This window comes from Zootoca vivipara, chromosome 1, assembly GCF_965207765.1.
Source record: "Zootoca vivipara chromosome 1, rZooViv2.hap1.1, whole genome shotgun sequence".
Lineage (NCBI taxonomy): Eukaryota > Metazoa > Chordata > Lepidosauria > Squamata > Lacertidae > Zootoca > Zootoca vivipara.
The window spans coordinates 59703300-59721452 of record NC_142582.1 but is presented as its reverse complement, the minus strand read 5'-3'; the positions used below and the strand labels follow the sequence as shown (position 1 = coordinate 59721452).

The 18153-nt window shown below is 40.5% G+C and overlaps 1 protein-coding gene across 6 annotated transcripts in view; it reads left to right on the top strand.

The window, feature by feature from the left end:
* Positions 1-14122, top strand: part of CHID1 (chitinase domain containing 1) — a 96884-nt gene extending 82762 nt beyond the window's left edge. For all 6 annotated transcript variants that reach the window (XM_035121831.3, XM_035121844.3, XM_088666001.1 and 3 more), the window contains 3 exons: positions 11819-11899; positions 13448-13490; positions 13870-14122. In XM_035121831.3, coding sequence (XP_034977722.2) covers positions 11819-11899; positions 13448-13490; positions 13870-13968 — 223 coding nt within the window. In that variant the 3' untranslated portion in view covers positions 13969-14122. The remainder of the gene's footprint in view (positions 1-11818; positions 11900-13447; positions 13491-13869) is intronic.
* Positions 14123-18153: the final 4031 nt, after the last annotated feature.

Here is an 18153-nt window from a genome sequence, read left to right as displayed (position 1 = left end):
CTTCCCTAATAGTTATGTACAGTAATCATTATTGTATTGTCACCACCATAGGTGCTAAAAGATCCAGAAAGCAGAGAGCTTTCAGAGAGTATAAGAAGGGTTTTGGTCTAAGCGTGTAGCTTTTTGGATTGGTGAGGTTTCTTTGTTTGGCCAAGCAAACTGAAGGTTAGGCGGCTCCCAAGGGACTGAAGCTTTCTTGGGTTTACATACATTTCTCTGGAGCCACCCCATTTCTTGGGGGGTGGGGGTGGGGAGCTTTCTAGTGTACAGCACTAGACAAAACAGACTTAAGGTACTTGCTGAGAAGCACTTTTAAGAGATTAAAGAGTACCTGGACCAAAATAATTTATCTAAAATCCCAGTGGACCAAAGTAAAATCTTGAATACACCCATTTCTGCCCTAGAAGTTCAGCAAGCTATTAAAAAAATCTAAGCAAAATAAAAAAAAATTCCTTCAGTAGCACCTTAAAGACCAACTAAGTTTATATTTTGGTATGAGCTTTTGTGTGCATGCACACTCATACCAAAATATAAACTTAGTTGGTCTTTAAGGTGCTACTGAAGGAATTTTTTTATTTTGCTTCGACTCAGACCAACACAGCTACCTACCTGTAACTAAAAAAATCTAAGTTGGGGGAAACACCAGGACCTGACGGGCTCCCGGCAATTCATTACAAAATACTAGAGGGAAATTTTATCCGAACCATTGAAGAACACAATGAATAACATCCTAGAATATGGCAGAATTCCAGACTCATGGTCAGAGAGTTATATAACTATGTTACCAGACAGGGAACGGACTTAGCCCTGGTTTCCAACTACAGGCCAATATCTCTTTTGAATAACGGTTATAAACTATTTGGTAGTATACTATCCGATAGATTAAAAACATTCTTCAAACCACTATTCATCAAGATCAAGCAGGCTTTCTCCCTCACCATTTAATGCAGAACAATATTAGAAACATTATGGAATATCTGGAAGTAAGAATTGATAAACCAGCTATATTGTTATCGGTTGATGCGGAGAAAGCATTTGATAATATATCTTGGAAATTTATGTTAACCATGATACAGCAAATGGAATTTGGAGGTGCTTTCTGTAGAGGAATCCAGGCTATTTACAAAAAGCAAGAATCATTATCAATGGTAACTTAACTGAGGAATGTGAGATAAATAAAGTTACTAGACAGGGATGCCCTCTCTCGCCTCCTAATATTCATCCTAGTGTTGGAATTTTTGAATAAGAAAATAAGAGAGGATAAAAACATCAAAGGAATAACACTTGGAAATAAAGTATATAAATTATGGGCATTCGTGGATGACCTTATTATAACAACTGAAAATCTTTAAAAGAGTATCAATAAAACTATAAAAATAATCAACAACTATGGGAGAGTCACATGATTTAAATTAAATAGTAATAAGATGAAACTTCTGGCTAAGAACATCACAGATCAAGAAAAAGAAGAAATTGAGAGGTCAACACAATTGAGGTTCTGCCAAAAAATAAAATATCTCTGAATATGGCTAACCCCCCAAAATATTAAGCTTCACCAGGACAACTACATTAATACTTGGAATGAGTATGGAAGCTTGGACCAGGCTAAACTTATCTTTTTGGGGAACATATCGGCTATAAAAGTGAACATCTTCTTACTCCAATGTTTTAAACCCCACCTCTTTAACACCTCACAGAAGAGGGTAACTAAACCGAGAACAGTAAATAAACCTTGGTTTGATCACACCTGTTTTCATGCCAAGAAAGCCCTGCAAAACGCTTTACTCTTGCCCGAAGTTCGGCGTTGCCCTAGCTGGTTTTGGAAGGATCTTTTGGAGAAGTCCCATATGCCCAGAGACTTTGCACTTGCCCACTAGGGGAAATAGGAAGCCCCGAACATTTATTTTTTAGATGCCCCTTTTATGACGAGGTACGCAGAGATACCATTGCCCCCCAATTGGAGAGGCTTGCTGACCTTCCGGATAAGCCTAAACTTAATGCTCTCCTCTTAGGCAAAGATCAAAAGACGACTTGGATGGTTGCCAGATTCTGCGCGCAGATTTGTAGGCGCAGACCATCCTCCCGGAACAAATTAGTCTGCTGGGAAAACAGTCGAAGTGGGCCTCCAGGGTGATAGGGCCAATCTGTATGGTATCTCAAACTTTAGGTTCTCACATGTCTATGTGTTTAACTTAATTTTTATTCTTACGCTGTTTGCTGTATATTGTTTTAAATGCATATTTTATTCTTGTGAAATTTTCCTAAATGTGCCTTTCAAGCTGGTCTATAACTGTAATAAACTCCGCTTCTTGTTTCAAACTATCCCAATCATTGGAAAGGCAAGCTGCATTATAGATTGGCAAAAAGAAATCTCTAAATTTATTTGTCAGGGATGTAGACCAAGGATAAATCACACCCTATTAATTGATATTAAAGAGGGGGGGATTTGGCCTACCTGATTTAAAGTTATATTATGAGCCCCCCTGGTTTTTGTTTGTTTTTGTTTATAAGAGATGGTGCCAACTGAAGAATACAGATGTATTGGATCTGGAGGGCCATGCCAATCACTCCAGTTGGCATGTATATCTAAATTATGATAAATCTAAAGTGCATAAAAGTTTTACCAGTCATATTGTAAGAAATGCGCTGTTCAAGGTTTGGATAAAATATAAAGCTTTGATGGAACCTAAAACTCCGTGCTGGATCTCTCCCCTAGAGGCCAAGGCAGTTAAAAATAAAAATATGAAAGGAAATTGGCTGACGTATAACATGTTATTAACTGAGGAAGCCAATCAATTAAATCTCAAGAAGTATGAAGAAATAAAAGATCAATTATCAGGATGGCTAGAGTATCATCAACTCTTTGAGACATTCAGACAGGACAAAAAAATGGATTTGCCAATGAGCCATCTAAATTTGAAATAGTGCTGTTAAATAATGACACCAAGATTATCACAAGGATGTACCAACTCCTCGACTGGGAAGTTGGGGAGGAGGAGGTGAAAGTGGTCATGATTAAATGGGTGCAGGATATCGGACATCCCTTATGATGAAAAAATGGCAATCTGGAAAATTAACATGAATTTTACTGCATGTTACACCATCAAAGAAAAAATGGGAGATTTTTATCGTATGTGAAGGACATGCAGAAAACTCCGAGATGTTGGGAATATTGTTTATGATGAGATGAAAAAAAAATGTTCAAATTAACATTCTTAAAGAAACCAGAAGCCTTTCTGTTGGGAATCTTAGGTAGAGACATTCCAAAAAATATAAGAGAAATCTTTTTATATGCAGCAGCGGCTGCCCGTCTATTAATAGCATCTAATTGGAAAGGGGAAAAGATACCAACACTAACATAATGGCAAAATAAATTATTAGACTCTGTGGAAATGGCTCAGTTAACAAACAGGTTAAGAGGTAACACCAAACAATTATTTCCCCCCAAAATGGGAAATTTTCCATCTTAGAGAAAGGTAAAGGTAAAGGGACTCCTGACCATTAGGTCCAGTCACGGACGACTCTGGGGTTGCAGCGCTCATTTTGCCTTATTGGCCGAGGGAGCCGGCATACAGCTTCCGGGTCATGTGGCCAGTATGACTAAGCTGCTTCTGGCGAACCAGAGCAGCGCAAGGAAACGCCGTTAACCTTCCCGCCAGAGCGGTACCCATTTATCTACTTGCACTTTGATGTGCTTTCGAACTGTTAGGTTGGCAGGAGCTGGGACTGAGCAACGGGAGCTCACCCCGCTGCGGGGATTTGAACCGCCGACCTTCAGCAAGCCCTAGGCTCTGTGGTTTAAGCCACGGTGCCACCAGCGTCCCGTTTAAGAGATGCTTACAAAAAAATAACAGCAACATATTATCTATTGTAGTGTTTGAATGACCCTTGTGTACATAGAATATTAAGAAATAAAGGAAAATTGGTACGCTAGGTTGTAAGCAAGTCTTAGAAAGTATATTAAATGTAAGGTAATAATTATAAGTGCATTCAAAATCACAAATGTCAACTATATTGGGAAATTATGGAAAGTCTATATTTTACTTTAGTTTCTTGTTTTACTTTATTTTATGTAACATCATATGATTTTACCTTAGCGGATATCTAAGCGGAATTAGAATGTTAAATTAACATTTTATGTTAAATTAATTTAAGAATATATTTTTGTATGTATGTGTATGTGTGAAGTTAAATTTGTAATGACATGAATGAATTCCAAGAAAGAATTTTTTCATCAAAAAAAGAGAGAAGCATTTTTAATTTTTGTGTGCTTTGTTTACGGTAGCCCTCCCTCATCATAGGTGTGTTTGCAGATGCTCTTACAAAGCAGCCTGAGAACTCTGTTATTTGTATGTGCTTGTGCAGGATCTTGCTTCATTTTCTTAGTGAGAGAAGAGCTTCTTAGGGAATTGATCCTTGATTTGGAACAAACATGGGCACATTCATATTCTGGGTGAGGTAATTGTGTAGATCACGGCAATTGTGTAGATCACTTGTTGCAAGGGTGGTGACAATGTTCATGTATCTAGTTCTCAGGAATCATCTAGGTCAGTTATGGCCAAACTTGGTCCTCCAGCTGTTTTGGGACTACAGCTCCCATCATCCCTAGCTAACAGGACCAGTGGTCAGGGTTTGTAGTCCCAAAACAGCTGGAGGGCCAAGTTTGGCCATCACTGATCTAGGTATATCCATAATGTGCAAATTTCTGTAAGTAAGCTGCTTGTTAATGCCTCAGGCAACAATTCTTGATAGCAATATGGGTGTGGAAGATGCATGCATATACACTTAATAGCACACTTGCCTCTTGGACTAGGCAAGCTGCTTTTCTTTTCAAATATCTTTCCTCTTCAGCCACATGATCAGCTGCACTAAAAGCATTTGATATATCTCCATACTACGTTATGAAAGCCCTTCCTTAATATATGGTGGTATTGCGGTTTTCAAATAAGTAGCTAACAGAATATTGGTGACAACCAGCATATGCATAACATGTGGTTTCACTGGCAGTCAAAGTCTGTTATCTTCCACACACACACACACAAAAATCCAAATTAAGATTAATCCCAATAATTTGACCATTTACTTCCAAGATTTGCAACTGCAACCTCTTCATTGAATTACAGTTTCACCAAAGATGCATGAATTTGAAATACCATTTAGAGCACATGAACCAATTGGTTTTGAAGAATTCTGTTTATTCCAGCACAAATCATCTGCTGTCTAAACTGTCTAGTATTGAAGCTGCTGAAAACCATAACAAACTGATGAAATCTTAATACTTTTATGACTGGCATCTTTTATACGAGCTCCCAAATCAATAATTCTTATCAACATCTCTTAACAAGCAATATTTTAAAGGGTACTTTTCTTAATAAATGTCTTGTTCAACAACTGCCTTCTTAATTAGTTGGCTGACGCAGCAATAATTAATGCTTTACATGTTTTCCCAGCAAGTGATTCCAGGCAGGCCTCTCAACGCTCTCCTCCTTGGGAGAATTTAGGAAAAGTGCCACATGTTTGATGGCTAGGCAATTTAAAATTCCTTCATCAGTCATCATTTTGCAGGGTGACTGCGTGTAATTATGCATCATGGCTGCCTGTTGATCATTGCAACTCTCAGGCTACAAATTGCTATTTTTCCAAGCAAGGTACCTAGTTTATTTATTCTAATAGACACCTTCTAAAATCTATGCAAATGTGTATTTATGCAGGGGTACCCTCTTCCAAATTGAGGTGAATACTGGAAATAAACTTCAGTGTACAATCTAATTGAAGCATTTCACCAGAAGTTGATATCATTTGTTCCTAGACCAGCAGAGAGTAGGCTCAACAATCAAAGTCAATTCATCTTAAGTAAACAAGCTTATTGGGGAGGGTGTTTTGGGGCTTGAAGCACAAGCTTATTCCATCTTTCTTTACAGAGAACAATACTCTGCATCTCATTTCTTAGATGCCAGTTTGTTTTTTTTATGGGATTGCTTGGATCTAGGTTGGCCTTGGCAAAGTAAATTACTTTACCATTAACCTGTTGGCCACTAGACAAGAATGGTATTTTCTATGGATTGCAGCATGTCCAGACTGCTTTTTTCTTTTTCTTTTAAAAGCTACAGTCTTACCATTCTGTCAAGGTGGGCTAACCTGTCAAAAACAGTCCCACTGTAAAGACTGACCTGTCAAGTGTTAAGAATGGGTAAACTGAAAGGAACAATATATGGCTTACTAAACAAATGCTAGAGGGGAGAAATCGGGATATAGTCTGTAGAGCCCAATCCCCTGATGCTTTGAAAATGACAGGGAAGTGCAGTATGAGCAAGGGAAAACTTAATTAACACTTGCCACTAGTAATGGAAACAAAAAGGGAAATTTTGTATACCTTTTAGCTGCGGAAGAAATAACTGAAAATAGCATGTAAGAAGCGAATACACGGACTAAGTTAACCAACGTAACAGCAGAAGGATGCATTAAATGTGCATAAGTAATTATGAATTCATGGTTTCACTTGCCTGGAAAAAGAATATCATTTTAAAAGTAAGTTTGATGTGTCATAACATATTTACATTTCTCTTAATTTTAAACATCTGTGCCCCGTTAACATAGAAGCTTAAGTGTTAAATTTCACAGAGTAATTCAAGTTACTGGATCAGTTGTATGAGTGTTTTAGAGCAGCATTTAACTTTCTCTGTTAGTTCCCCACCCATATGGTGGGCGATGGAGAGGTTGTGACTACAGTCTACAGTGGTGCATGGAATTGGCAATAGGTTCTATGGGGTTGTTGTTGTTGTTGTTTTATTATATAGAATTTCCTAACTTGAAAGCTTTTCTAAGTGAAACTTAGAAACTTAGAAAAGTGAAACAGCATATGTGTACAAGACTCAGTGTTTTTATTTTATGAGAGCTTGAAAAGCAGCTTGCATGGGGGGGGGGAAGGGAGTGGGAGCAGTTGAGAAGAAAATGCTCTGAGAAATGTAAGGTTGTGTACTTACACTGTGTGAGGAGTGCTGGTTCGGGTCCCATTAAACTTTATTTAGAAATGTCAAGGTTTACATATGGTCACTGCTTTCATTAAAATGTTAATTCTGCTTAACTGCTCAAATAAAGTATGTCTTAAGTACACAGTGCTGGTGAGAACACTTTTGAACCGTCTGTTGTTGTTTTTTAATAGGACTCCTGAATTATTCAGTGAGCTCACAGGTACATGGCACAGTTATTCTCAAATTTTGTTTACCCTGTAGCTTAAATGCCACCCACTGTGATGTTTATTAGCACACCCGTCTGAGGGCCCTGCACATTGCAGAGGGGATGGTGATCTCTAACAAAGGGTGTGTTCACACCTCTCTGACAGCAAAAACTGAGCAGTAATTTAGGCTGTGTGTATTTTACCAATTAGTCTGCACCCAGTTGTCTCCCATTGCTAGTTTTTGAAGCTGTATGCATATGACATTAGCAACAATCCATATCGATTCTGCAGTTCCTTGAGAAATGCAGTGGAACCTTGAGTTGCAGACGTAATCCATCCCAGGGGCACATCCGCAACTTGAAGTGTTCACATCCAGAAGAGCTATGCCTGCGCATGCACAGGGCACAATTCAGTGCTTCTGCACATGCGCAAGCGGCGAAACCCAGAAGTAAGCATTCTGGTACTTCCGGGGTTGCTGCGGGACGCAACTTGAAAAGACGTAACCTGAAGCGGATGCAACATGAGGTATGACTGTACAGTTGTTTGATGTGTTTTTCATCAAACCAGCTTCAGTCCAGCTGGGAAACTTAAGCCACATTTACTTCACAGTTAAGCCAGGGGCGTACATTTGAGAGCACCATTGCACATGCATGGAGGAGCACACCTGTGCAGATGACAGCTTCATAAATAGGAGCTCCAGAGGGGTTGCAGGCTTGGGGAAACCGAACAGGTAACACAGGTGAAGACATATCCGACCCCTCTCTGTGTATAGCAAGGTGCAAATGTGAATTGAAATGCAGAGGGGGATAGGGACAGGTAATGGCTTTACTGCATTTTAAGCGGCTAATGTGTACCGTATTTTTCTGTGTATTAGATGAGGGTTTTTTTTACTCAAAAATCTTGTCAAAAAACTGCGGTCATCCAGTACACAGATAGTGGCATGGGGGAGAGAAACTGTGTGCCACCAGCCAGATGCTTAGCAGGAGCGCAACTTCCTCTGATGCTGCTGTGCGCGGGAAAAACCTATACCATCAGCAATAAAGTGCTTACATTTGATAGGTAATGCAAGTGAAGTGGAAGGAATATGTTTAATCCCCACTGAGGGTAGCATGTACAGTGCAGGTGCTTTACTATTGAAGTAACTTCTGCAGCAAACTACTTCTGTTCGAGAAATAAGTGTGTGTGTGTGTGTGTGTGTGTGTGTGTGTGTGTGTATATATATATATATAGTTTTTTGGCCCAAGGACTCCCATGGTAGGTACAAATGAACCCAGGGAATTATCAGCATACATTGTGAACTACAATCTGGCAGTGAAAATGTACAACTGGCAATCTGATATCACTGAGTTAGCACTGTGACATCACTTCCACGAGTGGAAATGTTCCTTAAAATAGATGGTGGAGCGATTTGGAAGTTGGTAGATTAAAAGAACACATCCCAAAGTGCAGAGTTCAAAATATGCCCCTGCACATTCTACCAGCTGTAATCTTTTTCTTCTTCTTTTTGGTAAAGAAAAAAGTATTGGAAGATTTTTCTTCCAATTTGAAGTAGAGATTTGAGGTCATGTGCAATAGACAATTTTTCTTGCACCATTATAGATCATTCATGTCTCGAATGCTGAAGAACCACAGCATTTTTCACATCCAGCCCAAGTGCATCTTCTACATACAGCACCCTTCAGAAATCATAGAATTCCCCCCCCCCTTTGAACCTTTTTTTCTCATGGTTAAATGCATCAGTATGTGTGTTGCTTTAAGGGCCTGGCTACCTTATTTTTTTATTTATGTTCAGAGGTTTGATGCCACAATTTTAAATAAAATTGCTCGATCTTTGCTAATCCCATATGTAATTGGAGCCCTGTTATAAACAGTGGTGTTGCTAGTGCACTGAGAGGCATGTAAGAATAATTGACAGTGACTTGGCTGTCACTGGGGTAGCACATGGGGTAGCAAGAACACATGTGCATGTGGACTGCTGGAGCTTGGAGATCTTAAGCCATGACACTCAGGCTAGGGGCAAGTACAGAAAGAAGATCAGCCCATTTGTGGTCTTTACTTAACTAGAGAGCCAGTGTGGTGTAGTGGTTAAGAGTGGTGGACTTGTAATCTGGTGAACCGGGTTCGTGTGCCCGCTCCTCCACATGCAGCTGCTGGGTGAACTTGGGCTAGTCACACTTCTCTGAAGTCTCTCAGACTCACTCACCTCACAGAGCGTTCGTTGTGGGGGAGGAGGGGAAAGGAGAATGTCAGCCACTTTGAGACTCCTTAGGGTGGTGATAAAGCGGGATATCAAATCCAAACTCCTCCTCCTCCTCCTCCTCCTCCTCCTCTTCTTCTTCCTTCTCCTTTTATCCTGTATCTGCCTGTCACTGTATCTCCTTTGCAATAACCACCTATATGATTTTTTTCAAGGTCACAGCCACTTTATCTTACCAAAATAAATCTTCCCAGTGCTCTCACCAGCTCTGCAACAGACCAGCACTACTTGTGATGCTTCTTAGGGCTCGTCAGTAGATTGGTGGCCATGCTGTTGCTGTCTGGCAATGCTGATTTGGCACTGGTGGCAGCAATGAAAAGTGGAAACCCCTGGAAGTGCACACTTTCAGACCCATTTTAGGTGTTGGTATCATCATCTTGTAGGCCCAAAGGAAAGACAATATTCACTTCTGTGATTTTTATCCAGTAAGGTGCTGTTTGATCTCTCTAACCTTGTGCAGCAACATAAGATTTTCCTTTAACCACCTGTAAAGGCTGTAGTTCTGTTCAGGATTTAAATGTATAGAAATTAAGTTTCTCCCGTTTAGAAGAGACTGCACTTCTCCTTTTCTGCATGTGTGTGTGTGTGTGTGCGCGCACACACACACACACACACACACACACACAGAGAGAGAGAGAGAGAGTCGTGATTGAAATTTCAGGATGAGCAAAGCTGATTATTATTTGATAGAAATCAGTTTAATGTCTGTAGCATCTGAAATGGAAGCTTTCTAGTAAAATATCTAGCTAAGGTTGATTGCTCTGAACAAAATGCTGAGCAGAAAAATATATTTCATACTAAAACATTACACTGATGGGGCAGATGGTTTCTTAACGCATCTTAGGGGAAAATAGAAGAGGTAGAATGGCTTTTTGTGTAACACAAAGAGAAGCCCACCAAGGTTTTCTGGCCTTAATAGCCATCCAGAAACTGGGGGTCAACAGCTATCTGCCCCTCCCTTAAGGAGCAGCATATTGCACTTGGCCTCAGGCTGTGCCTCTGAATCGTAACATGAGGTTAGAGATGATCCCCACATCCGCCTTATGGAAGACAGTAGGGCAGTGTTCCTGCTGTGCTTTAAATGCCCACACAAACAAGCTCTCAAGCTTGCAGCTGCAAAGGGGTGGGTAGGGATTGTCCAGCAGTTCCACTGCATTTCAGAGGCATTGGGAGGGCTTTGGAATCCAATGCAAAGGAAGAAGATTATCTCTGTCCTTTTGCGTTGCAGTTCTTTCCATGTGCCTTGGAAGCACAGGACCAAGACAAACCCCAGCCTTCCTATTTAACTTCAAGCTGGTGTGTGTGTTAGGAGGACTGTTCATACCATTGAGTTGTGCTTCCAGGCACCTCCGAATTGCTGTGCAAAAGCAGGGAGAGTCTCTGCATCAAGGATGCAGTTCCTTATACTTACCAGAATGAGCATGGAAGTCATAACCCCTCTCTTAACACAAGTTATCAGAATGTGACCTTGATGTTCTTCCTTGTAATTTCCAGCTGTTACAGGGGTCACTAAACACACAGTCCTTATAGGACTTTTAAAATCCATGCCCATTATTGACCAAGGTGGTGCTCCTTGAACCAGAGATTCTGCAAACAGTGAAAGAAAATTCAGACTTCCTTACCAAGGGCTGCCATACTGAAAAGAGCTCTTGTGTGAAAGACTTCAAGCAAAGCGAAAGATGAAAGTTGGTGTTGATTAATTTTGACATGACAAAGTTCTGCTCATCTTCAAAGAGCATTTGCCTCGTTTTATTTTTGAATGTAGTAGAGGGCAGGGGATGAAGGTCACACAGTAGAGTTGGGGTACTTGCAAAATGGAATTGAAAAGGAGGAAGGCATCCACTATTAGGGCTTTACCAAAAATGGACAAAACTTGTATGTTAGGTGCTTATTTGTAAAAGATGATAGATAAATAGTGTACATTGCCTGGTACTGAACTGAAAATGGAAGCAGGTGGAAATATAAATACCACAAGATTTCTCAATTTACAGAAGAAGGTGATATTGACATAGTCTATAAAGCATGATTGGCTTGTTTCCCCCCACAAAAAAGGAGAGAGATTTTTTTTTTTTAAAAAAAGATAATTTCCAATGCTACCAGAACTGAAGGGCACATAATGAACTGTAAAAGAAAATAGAAAATGTATGATCATGCTATGGTGCACCTCTTTGCAATAAGAAGGTTTTTTCTAATGTGTAGAAAACTGCTTTTTGCTGGTTGAGAATGTAGAGCTACATGGTATGGTTGATGCCATACATGACAGCTCCAACTATATAAATGTGTGGGGGGAAGATGGTCATTTAAAAATATTGTGTTACTGTTGCTATACATATATGAATTCTAGAGAGAATTCAGGAATTCTGTTCTTTCCCCCCCTTTTTTAGGTATATAGAAATCTTGAAGGAGCATAAACCTAAGCTGGTTTGGGATGAACAAATAGCTGAACACTATTTTGAATACAAAAGGTGAGTTGCAATCATAAAATGTCCCCCCACTCTAATATTCATTTGTTTATTTTTAAACAAAATTCATGGGAGCAGCTGCCTCCAGATTTTACTTTACTCAAAGTAGAGGAATGAAAAACTGCTGTTGTTGTTTTATTTAAAAAAATAAAAAACAGCATAATAAGCAGTTCAGCAATACTCAGTGTAATTAGATCAATAGCAGGATTTTGCCACCTTTACAGTAGACAAGTGCCACTCTTTTAAGAAAAATAAGAGGATTCAGTGAGGAGTTACTATGAAACTATCCTTTATTTTAATAGTAGTCTAGTTAAAATTATGCACGTGTATCGGGATACACTTTATTTTGTTGTAAAATTATAATGGAAATTAGACACCAACCTATTCTCAAAAAGTAGCTTTCAAAGGGTGAAATTAAGTGTTGGGCCATTACAGATGTTCTGTCTCCACAAGTATATCAGCTTGCCAGACAGAAAGATTCCCCCTCCACCCACATGCTGTTCTGGGGTTTCTCCTGACCCCATTCCCTGAGCCAATTTTAGGGGTCTGGAAGAACATGGTGAGGAAGAGATGGGTAAAACCCCTACAGCACAAGGGGAACACTTGTTTAGGGCTTCCGCTGATGGGGTTCGTTAGGTAAATCCTGCCCAATGTCTCTTGTGGCGTACTTAAACTGGCCACTTTTTAATTGCAAGAGCCCCATGTTGGTATCCTACTTGAAAATCACCCCTCCCTGGTTGTTCCTACATGTACTGTTTGCAGCAAACATCACCTTTGGATATAAATGGCAATATTAGTGAGCAAATGTAAGCGAGCATTTGAAAAAGTGTGAATAACATGTAGTTTGGGCCTAAGCATGCCCTCAGAGATTTGAATGCCAAGAGACATTGAATTTAAGCAGTGCAGGTTGGGGTGAGGTGCTACTATTTGCCTTTATATCCTTTTAAGGGCACAACTCAGAAAAAGAGTGAAACCTTATCTGTAGCATTCCACCACCTTTCTGAGCAGCTGCTGTTCTGCTCCTCTCCTCTCTTTCCATTAGGTATTGACCACCGGACTATATAATGGTTTGACCAAAGCACTTTTCTCTTCCACCTTCCCACCCCCTCACTTTAGATGGATTTTGGCTACCCACACGGCAGAAAAGTATGCCCACTTGTGAAGCATCTCATCTGCAGTCGCTGAGAAGTCTAGATTCTAAACTAAATGCAAAAGCCAAGAAATGAAATAAAAGAAGTTTAAACAACTTATGCCCACCTTCAAAAACCCTTTGCCCATCAATCAGCCATTGATTATACTAGAAGCTGCTTCTGGACAACTTTGCTAGTTCTGAGGTTTTTTTCAGCCTGCAGGCTACTTAAAGTACAGTCTCTGTCACTCTTTCTTAGAATAAACTTCATTATTTTATTGTACAAACAACCCATAATTCTTTGTCTCTCCCTTCTCTGTTCCCTGGAAAGAAACAATTTCAGGGTGGGATAAAATAGACAATATATACATCTCATGATAATATCAATTTTCATAACTCTTCTCTCTTTTTGTGCTTTGTAGAAGTAAAGGAGGAAAGCATGCAGTCTTCTATCCAACTTTAAAGGTATGCACCCTTCTGTTTTGGAAACAAAAAGGAATATGGCCAAAGGCTCAATGTAATTTTAATGGATTTGGAATGCATCCAAAGTGCAAGTTTATTTTATATACAGTTACTCCAAGGCAGGATGTATACATCTGCTGAATAAATTGGTTGCACATTACATTCTTCTGTTTGTGAGGAATAAATTTGTCAGATTATTTAATGACAAAAATTCAAAGCAAATGCTGCTTAGTTTAATGGATTCTTATGAAATAAAATGAAAGATATTTATGCTGCTTAGTTTTTGTTTCTGTGCAACACCCCCTCCCCCCGAACTGATCAGTTCATAATGTCTATATTCAGCAAAATTAATTATCCTTCATGTGTCTCTTGTGTTTTGCAGTCCATCCAACTGCGGTTAGAGCTTGCAAAGGAACTGGGCACAGGAATTGCCATCTGGGAACTTGGCCAAGGACTGGATTATTTTTATGACTTACTTTAAAAATATGACACATCCTTTTTTCATTGACATTTCATCTTCAATCAACTGGAGCTGGAGGGGGTGTGCAGAATGGATTTTTTTGTGGGGAGGGGGGCAATGTAATTTATATGGAATCAGTTTCAAATTTTCCCAATAAAGAGTATCTTTTGAGTTATTGTGCTTCATGTAGTGCATGGAGATGGGTAAAGTAAGGAGAGCTGCCAACTCCAGTGTTCTGACAAGGTTACAGGAGAGTTGACTACAGCGAGAGGAGGTAAGAGGTATTTATTTTACTAGTTCTTTTTACATGTTTAAAGCTAAGTCAGGGTGTAACACTAGCAAGCCGATCCTTGGCATTCAGTGGGACCTACTCACAGGTAAGGATGCATAAGAATCCAGTGCTAAATTGAGTGCCTGAAGTACACTTGATCATACAGCCATTTAAAAGTGTTCTATCCCTACAGTTGCACTTTGACTGATTGGATAACGTATGTGATGAGAGATGTCAGGAGGGCGGCAACCTGTTGATTCTCCCTTTACCTCATGCTGGCCTTTGAGTCTACCATCCGTGAATGACACACGGCTCTTCATTGATCCAAGTGACAAACCTGGCTGTTCCTCTGGAAATCACGATCAACCTCAGCATCCTTCTGATGGCTCTGGGAGTTGGTGGCATGGTATTGCGGTGCTTCTACTTCTACTTGCGGACTAATCCGCAGAGGGTTACACAGGGGAACTTCTATTTAGCCATCTGGTGCTTGTGCTATGGGATTGCACAAGATTCCAGAAGGGATTCCCCGAGGCCGCCTGGGGATATGGGAGTGTAGTACCACCAGTATGCTCTTGACACCCAGCTCTGTTTCTCCTTGGCATCTGAGTCAGGAGAGGCTGTGGAAGTGCTCAGCTGCTTCCTGGATTTGATAAGGAGCTGGTTTGAGGTCAGTAAAACTGAATCTCAACCCTGACAAGATGGGGTCCTTTGGGTTGATAGTTCTTAGGTTCACACAGATGGTAGGCAAATAGTTCTGGATGGAGTTGTCCTCCCCTTGAAGAGGCAGCTTGCACAGCTTGCAGGTGCTCCTTGGTCCACCTTTGTCTTTGGCGCACCAGGCAACCTCTTTAGCATGAGATGCCTTTCACTGGTGCATCAGCTGCAACATCTGCCAACATCCTATCTGGAGTACCGCGGTGTGTTATTTGTAGAGCTGCCTCCAAGAATGGCTTAGAAGGCTCACTAGTGCTGGATGCACTAGTTTTGACTGGCACTGCTTGCATGGATGGTATCATGCCAGTTTTAAAAGAACTCCCCTAGTTGTGTATTCATTTGTGGGCCTTATTCAAAGTGCTGATGTTGCTTATTTCTAAATGTCACCTCCATCAGAAATTAGGGCTTTGTTAAAAGAAAAGAAAAGAGGGAGGTCAAGAACTAGCACCTCAACAATGGAATATCCTCCCTAGCAGATATGCTTTGTGCCATCTTTGCCATCCTTTAAAAGCCAGGTAAAAACCTATTTAGTTACCCAGGCATTTCAAAGCATTTTTCTATCTTAATTATTTTAGACTGACTATGATTTTACACACCTTTTAGCTGCTGGTTTTGTTGTCGCTTTTTATTGTTGCTTTGGTTTTTTTGCAAACGCCCTTGAAACGTTGGATAGAAGGCAGCATGTGTATTTATTTCTTTTTTATAGTTCTTTTATTACCTTTATATCACTCCTTTCTTCCACCATGGAATCCAAGACAGCTCACATGTGATTCCCAGGTGGTTACCTATCTAGGCTTTGGCCAGACCTGCTTGCAGCTTCAGCAAGGTGGTGGTCTAATGGACCTTCAGATCACAATAAATAAAATAATTACTGTGCAGAGAAGTTCACGGGCCAAGAAGAAAGCACCTGGGGAAGGGACAGGCTGAACATTGCGGGGTTGGAAGCACTAATAATTTTTAGCATTTTTAAATGCTTAAATATTTTGCTATGGGGTTGCATTCATTTACTGCTTAATTTAAAACTTTAAGAAGAAATGTTCCTCGTATACTTATTGCATGTATTCATTCAAAATAAAAAGCGCTTTTAAGTGAAGAAGCGCAAGTGTCTGATACCACTGCTCAGAGGGAATGATAGGAATGTGACTGCACAGAGAGAGGACAGGAATATTGTACACTGCCGGAGACATCTATGCAGTCGTACTTAAAGACCTGCTGATGTTCCCGTTCCTACTTACAGCACTTGCTAAGATAATGGTTGTACTTTTGTCCCCTCCCTACTAATTAATCACAGCAAGGAGCTTGCCTAGATCTGCTGTCTTCAAGCAAATAAATCCTCTGCAATCCAGTGCTGATTAAAGTCCCATTGATTTTCACCCCTCTGATTCACTTCTGGAGCCTCTTGACTCCCATGTGTATTATAAAGTATCCCACAGCTTTCCTAATCAGGGCCCTGCACTACCTTGCTGCATCAATACAGCTGTAATTTGCCATGTGAATCTTTCTATTCATTTAACCTGAAGGTTGCTGGTCCAGTCAAAAGGAATTTGAAGTAATACTGGGGGACAGAGACAGCAGTGTGCAGAGGTAACAGGATTATCCCGGGAGGTGTGCTGTCTTCCAGGTGCAAAGATTCATGGTGTAAAAGAAAAGTTGCCATGTCTTATAAAGCCCATTGACCACAACCCCTTCCTTCTGATTCATGTAGGTACAAACGGCATTGCCAGACACAGTCTTCGACATACAACAAGGGCCTATGAGACTCTGTGCAGGAAGCTGAAGGGCCTTGGGACACAAAAGTGGTTTTTTCAACACTCCTTGCTGTTGAAGGTCAGGGCCCAGGAAGAGAGAGGAATTAAACCACTGGCTGCGCAGGTGGTGTCGTCAGGAAGAGTTTGACTTCTTGGACCATGGTCTGTGCTTCCTTAAGGAAGGCCTTCTGGCAAGAGATGGACTGCACCTCACAGTGATTGGCAAGAATGTGTTTGCTAAGAGTCTTGCAAACCTGATCAAGAGAGTTTGAAACTAAATCCTGAGGGGGAGGAAGACAATATTACAGATGACAGGGAAACACCTCGTACTGGGAATAATAGCTTCATTGATGCACAGGGCAGGAAACTACAAGAAGAAATCAGCTGGAGGGAATGATTTGTGGTTTCAGTTATCTCTATACTAATGCACAGAGTATGGGAAACAAGCAAGATGAATAGGAGCTCTTTTTATTGTTTGTGGCTTTTTGCAGTTTTTTATATACATATCCTATTTTCATCCTTATGTATAATGAATAGAAGCTCTTAATACAGGATGGCAAATATGACCTAATACTATTAATGCCTATTAATAGTGGAACAATCCACCTCTCCTCTCCCCACATGCTATTCAAAGGGATCTCCTGACACACACCTCTGCCCAATTTTGGAGGGTGCACGAAGCATGCGTTGGGGAGGAAAAGGGGAAAATCCCAGTTCTGCATGTCCTTGTGCGGAGCATCTGCTGACAGGAGTCATTAGTTAAATCCCACCCAGTGTTTCTACATTTGCACTATGCTCTCCTATCCCCATACAACTTGGGAACAAACTCTGTTGTGGGCCAGGCAGGAGGAGAAAGTGGTGGTAATAATGATGCCTCTGTAGGGGGTTCCCCCTGCCAAAAAAAATCAAACCCTACAATTTGGGAACAACTAGGGGAAAGGTGGTTATTATGAGTTGTTTTAAATGAACATTTATTCAGAGTAGACCCATTGAAATTAATGGACATGATGAACCTACATTAATTTCAATGAGTCTACTCTGAGTAAAAATTAGATGATTGCAGCCCAATGCCTTTGCACTGGTCTCCCCCAACCCCTTACCTGGGAACAAGAAAAAGATGATAATTCCCAGGCTAAACCTTGCATGTCATTCCTTTTGCCTTACCCTTCCAGATTTGTTCCTGATTGGTTCTCCTGAATTTGTTACTGTTTTCTTGTGTTACCTTCATGCTTCTTTCAGCAACTTGTTCATTATGGTTTTTCTTGTTCAGACTGTTAAGTTGAACCCGTAATATAATGCTACAGTGTAGAGTGTTCCTGTTCAGGATTGCATCCCATCAGCCATGCCATTTTTTTTGGATACACCATTCGGTTTCCCTGCTCCAGGTAGGGCTTATTTTTCTTCTCCCCTTGTGTTTTTCCCACTTAAAGGTTTTTGTACATCTGCAAACCTTGAAGCTCCCTGAGCCTGCCA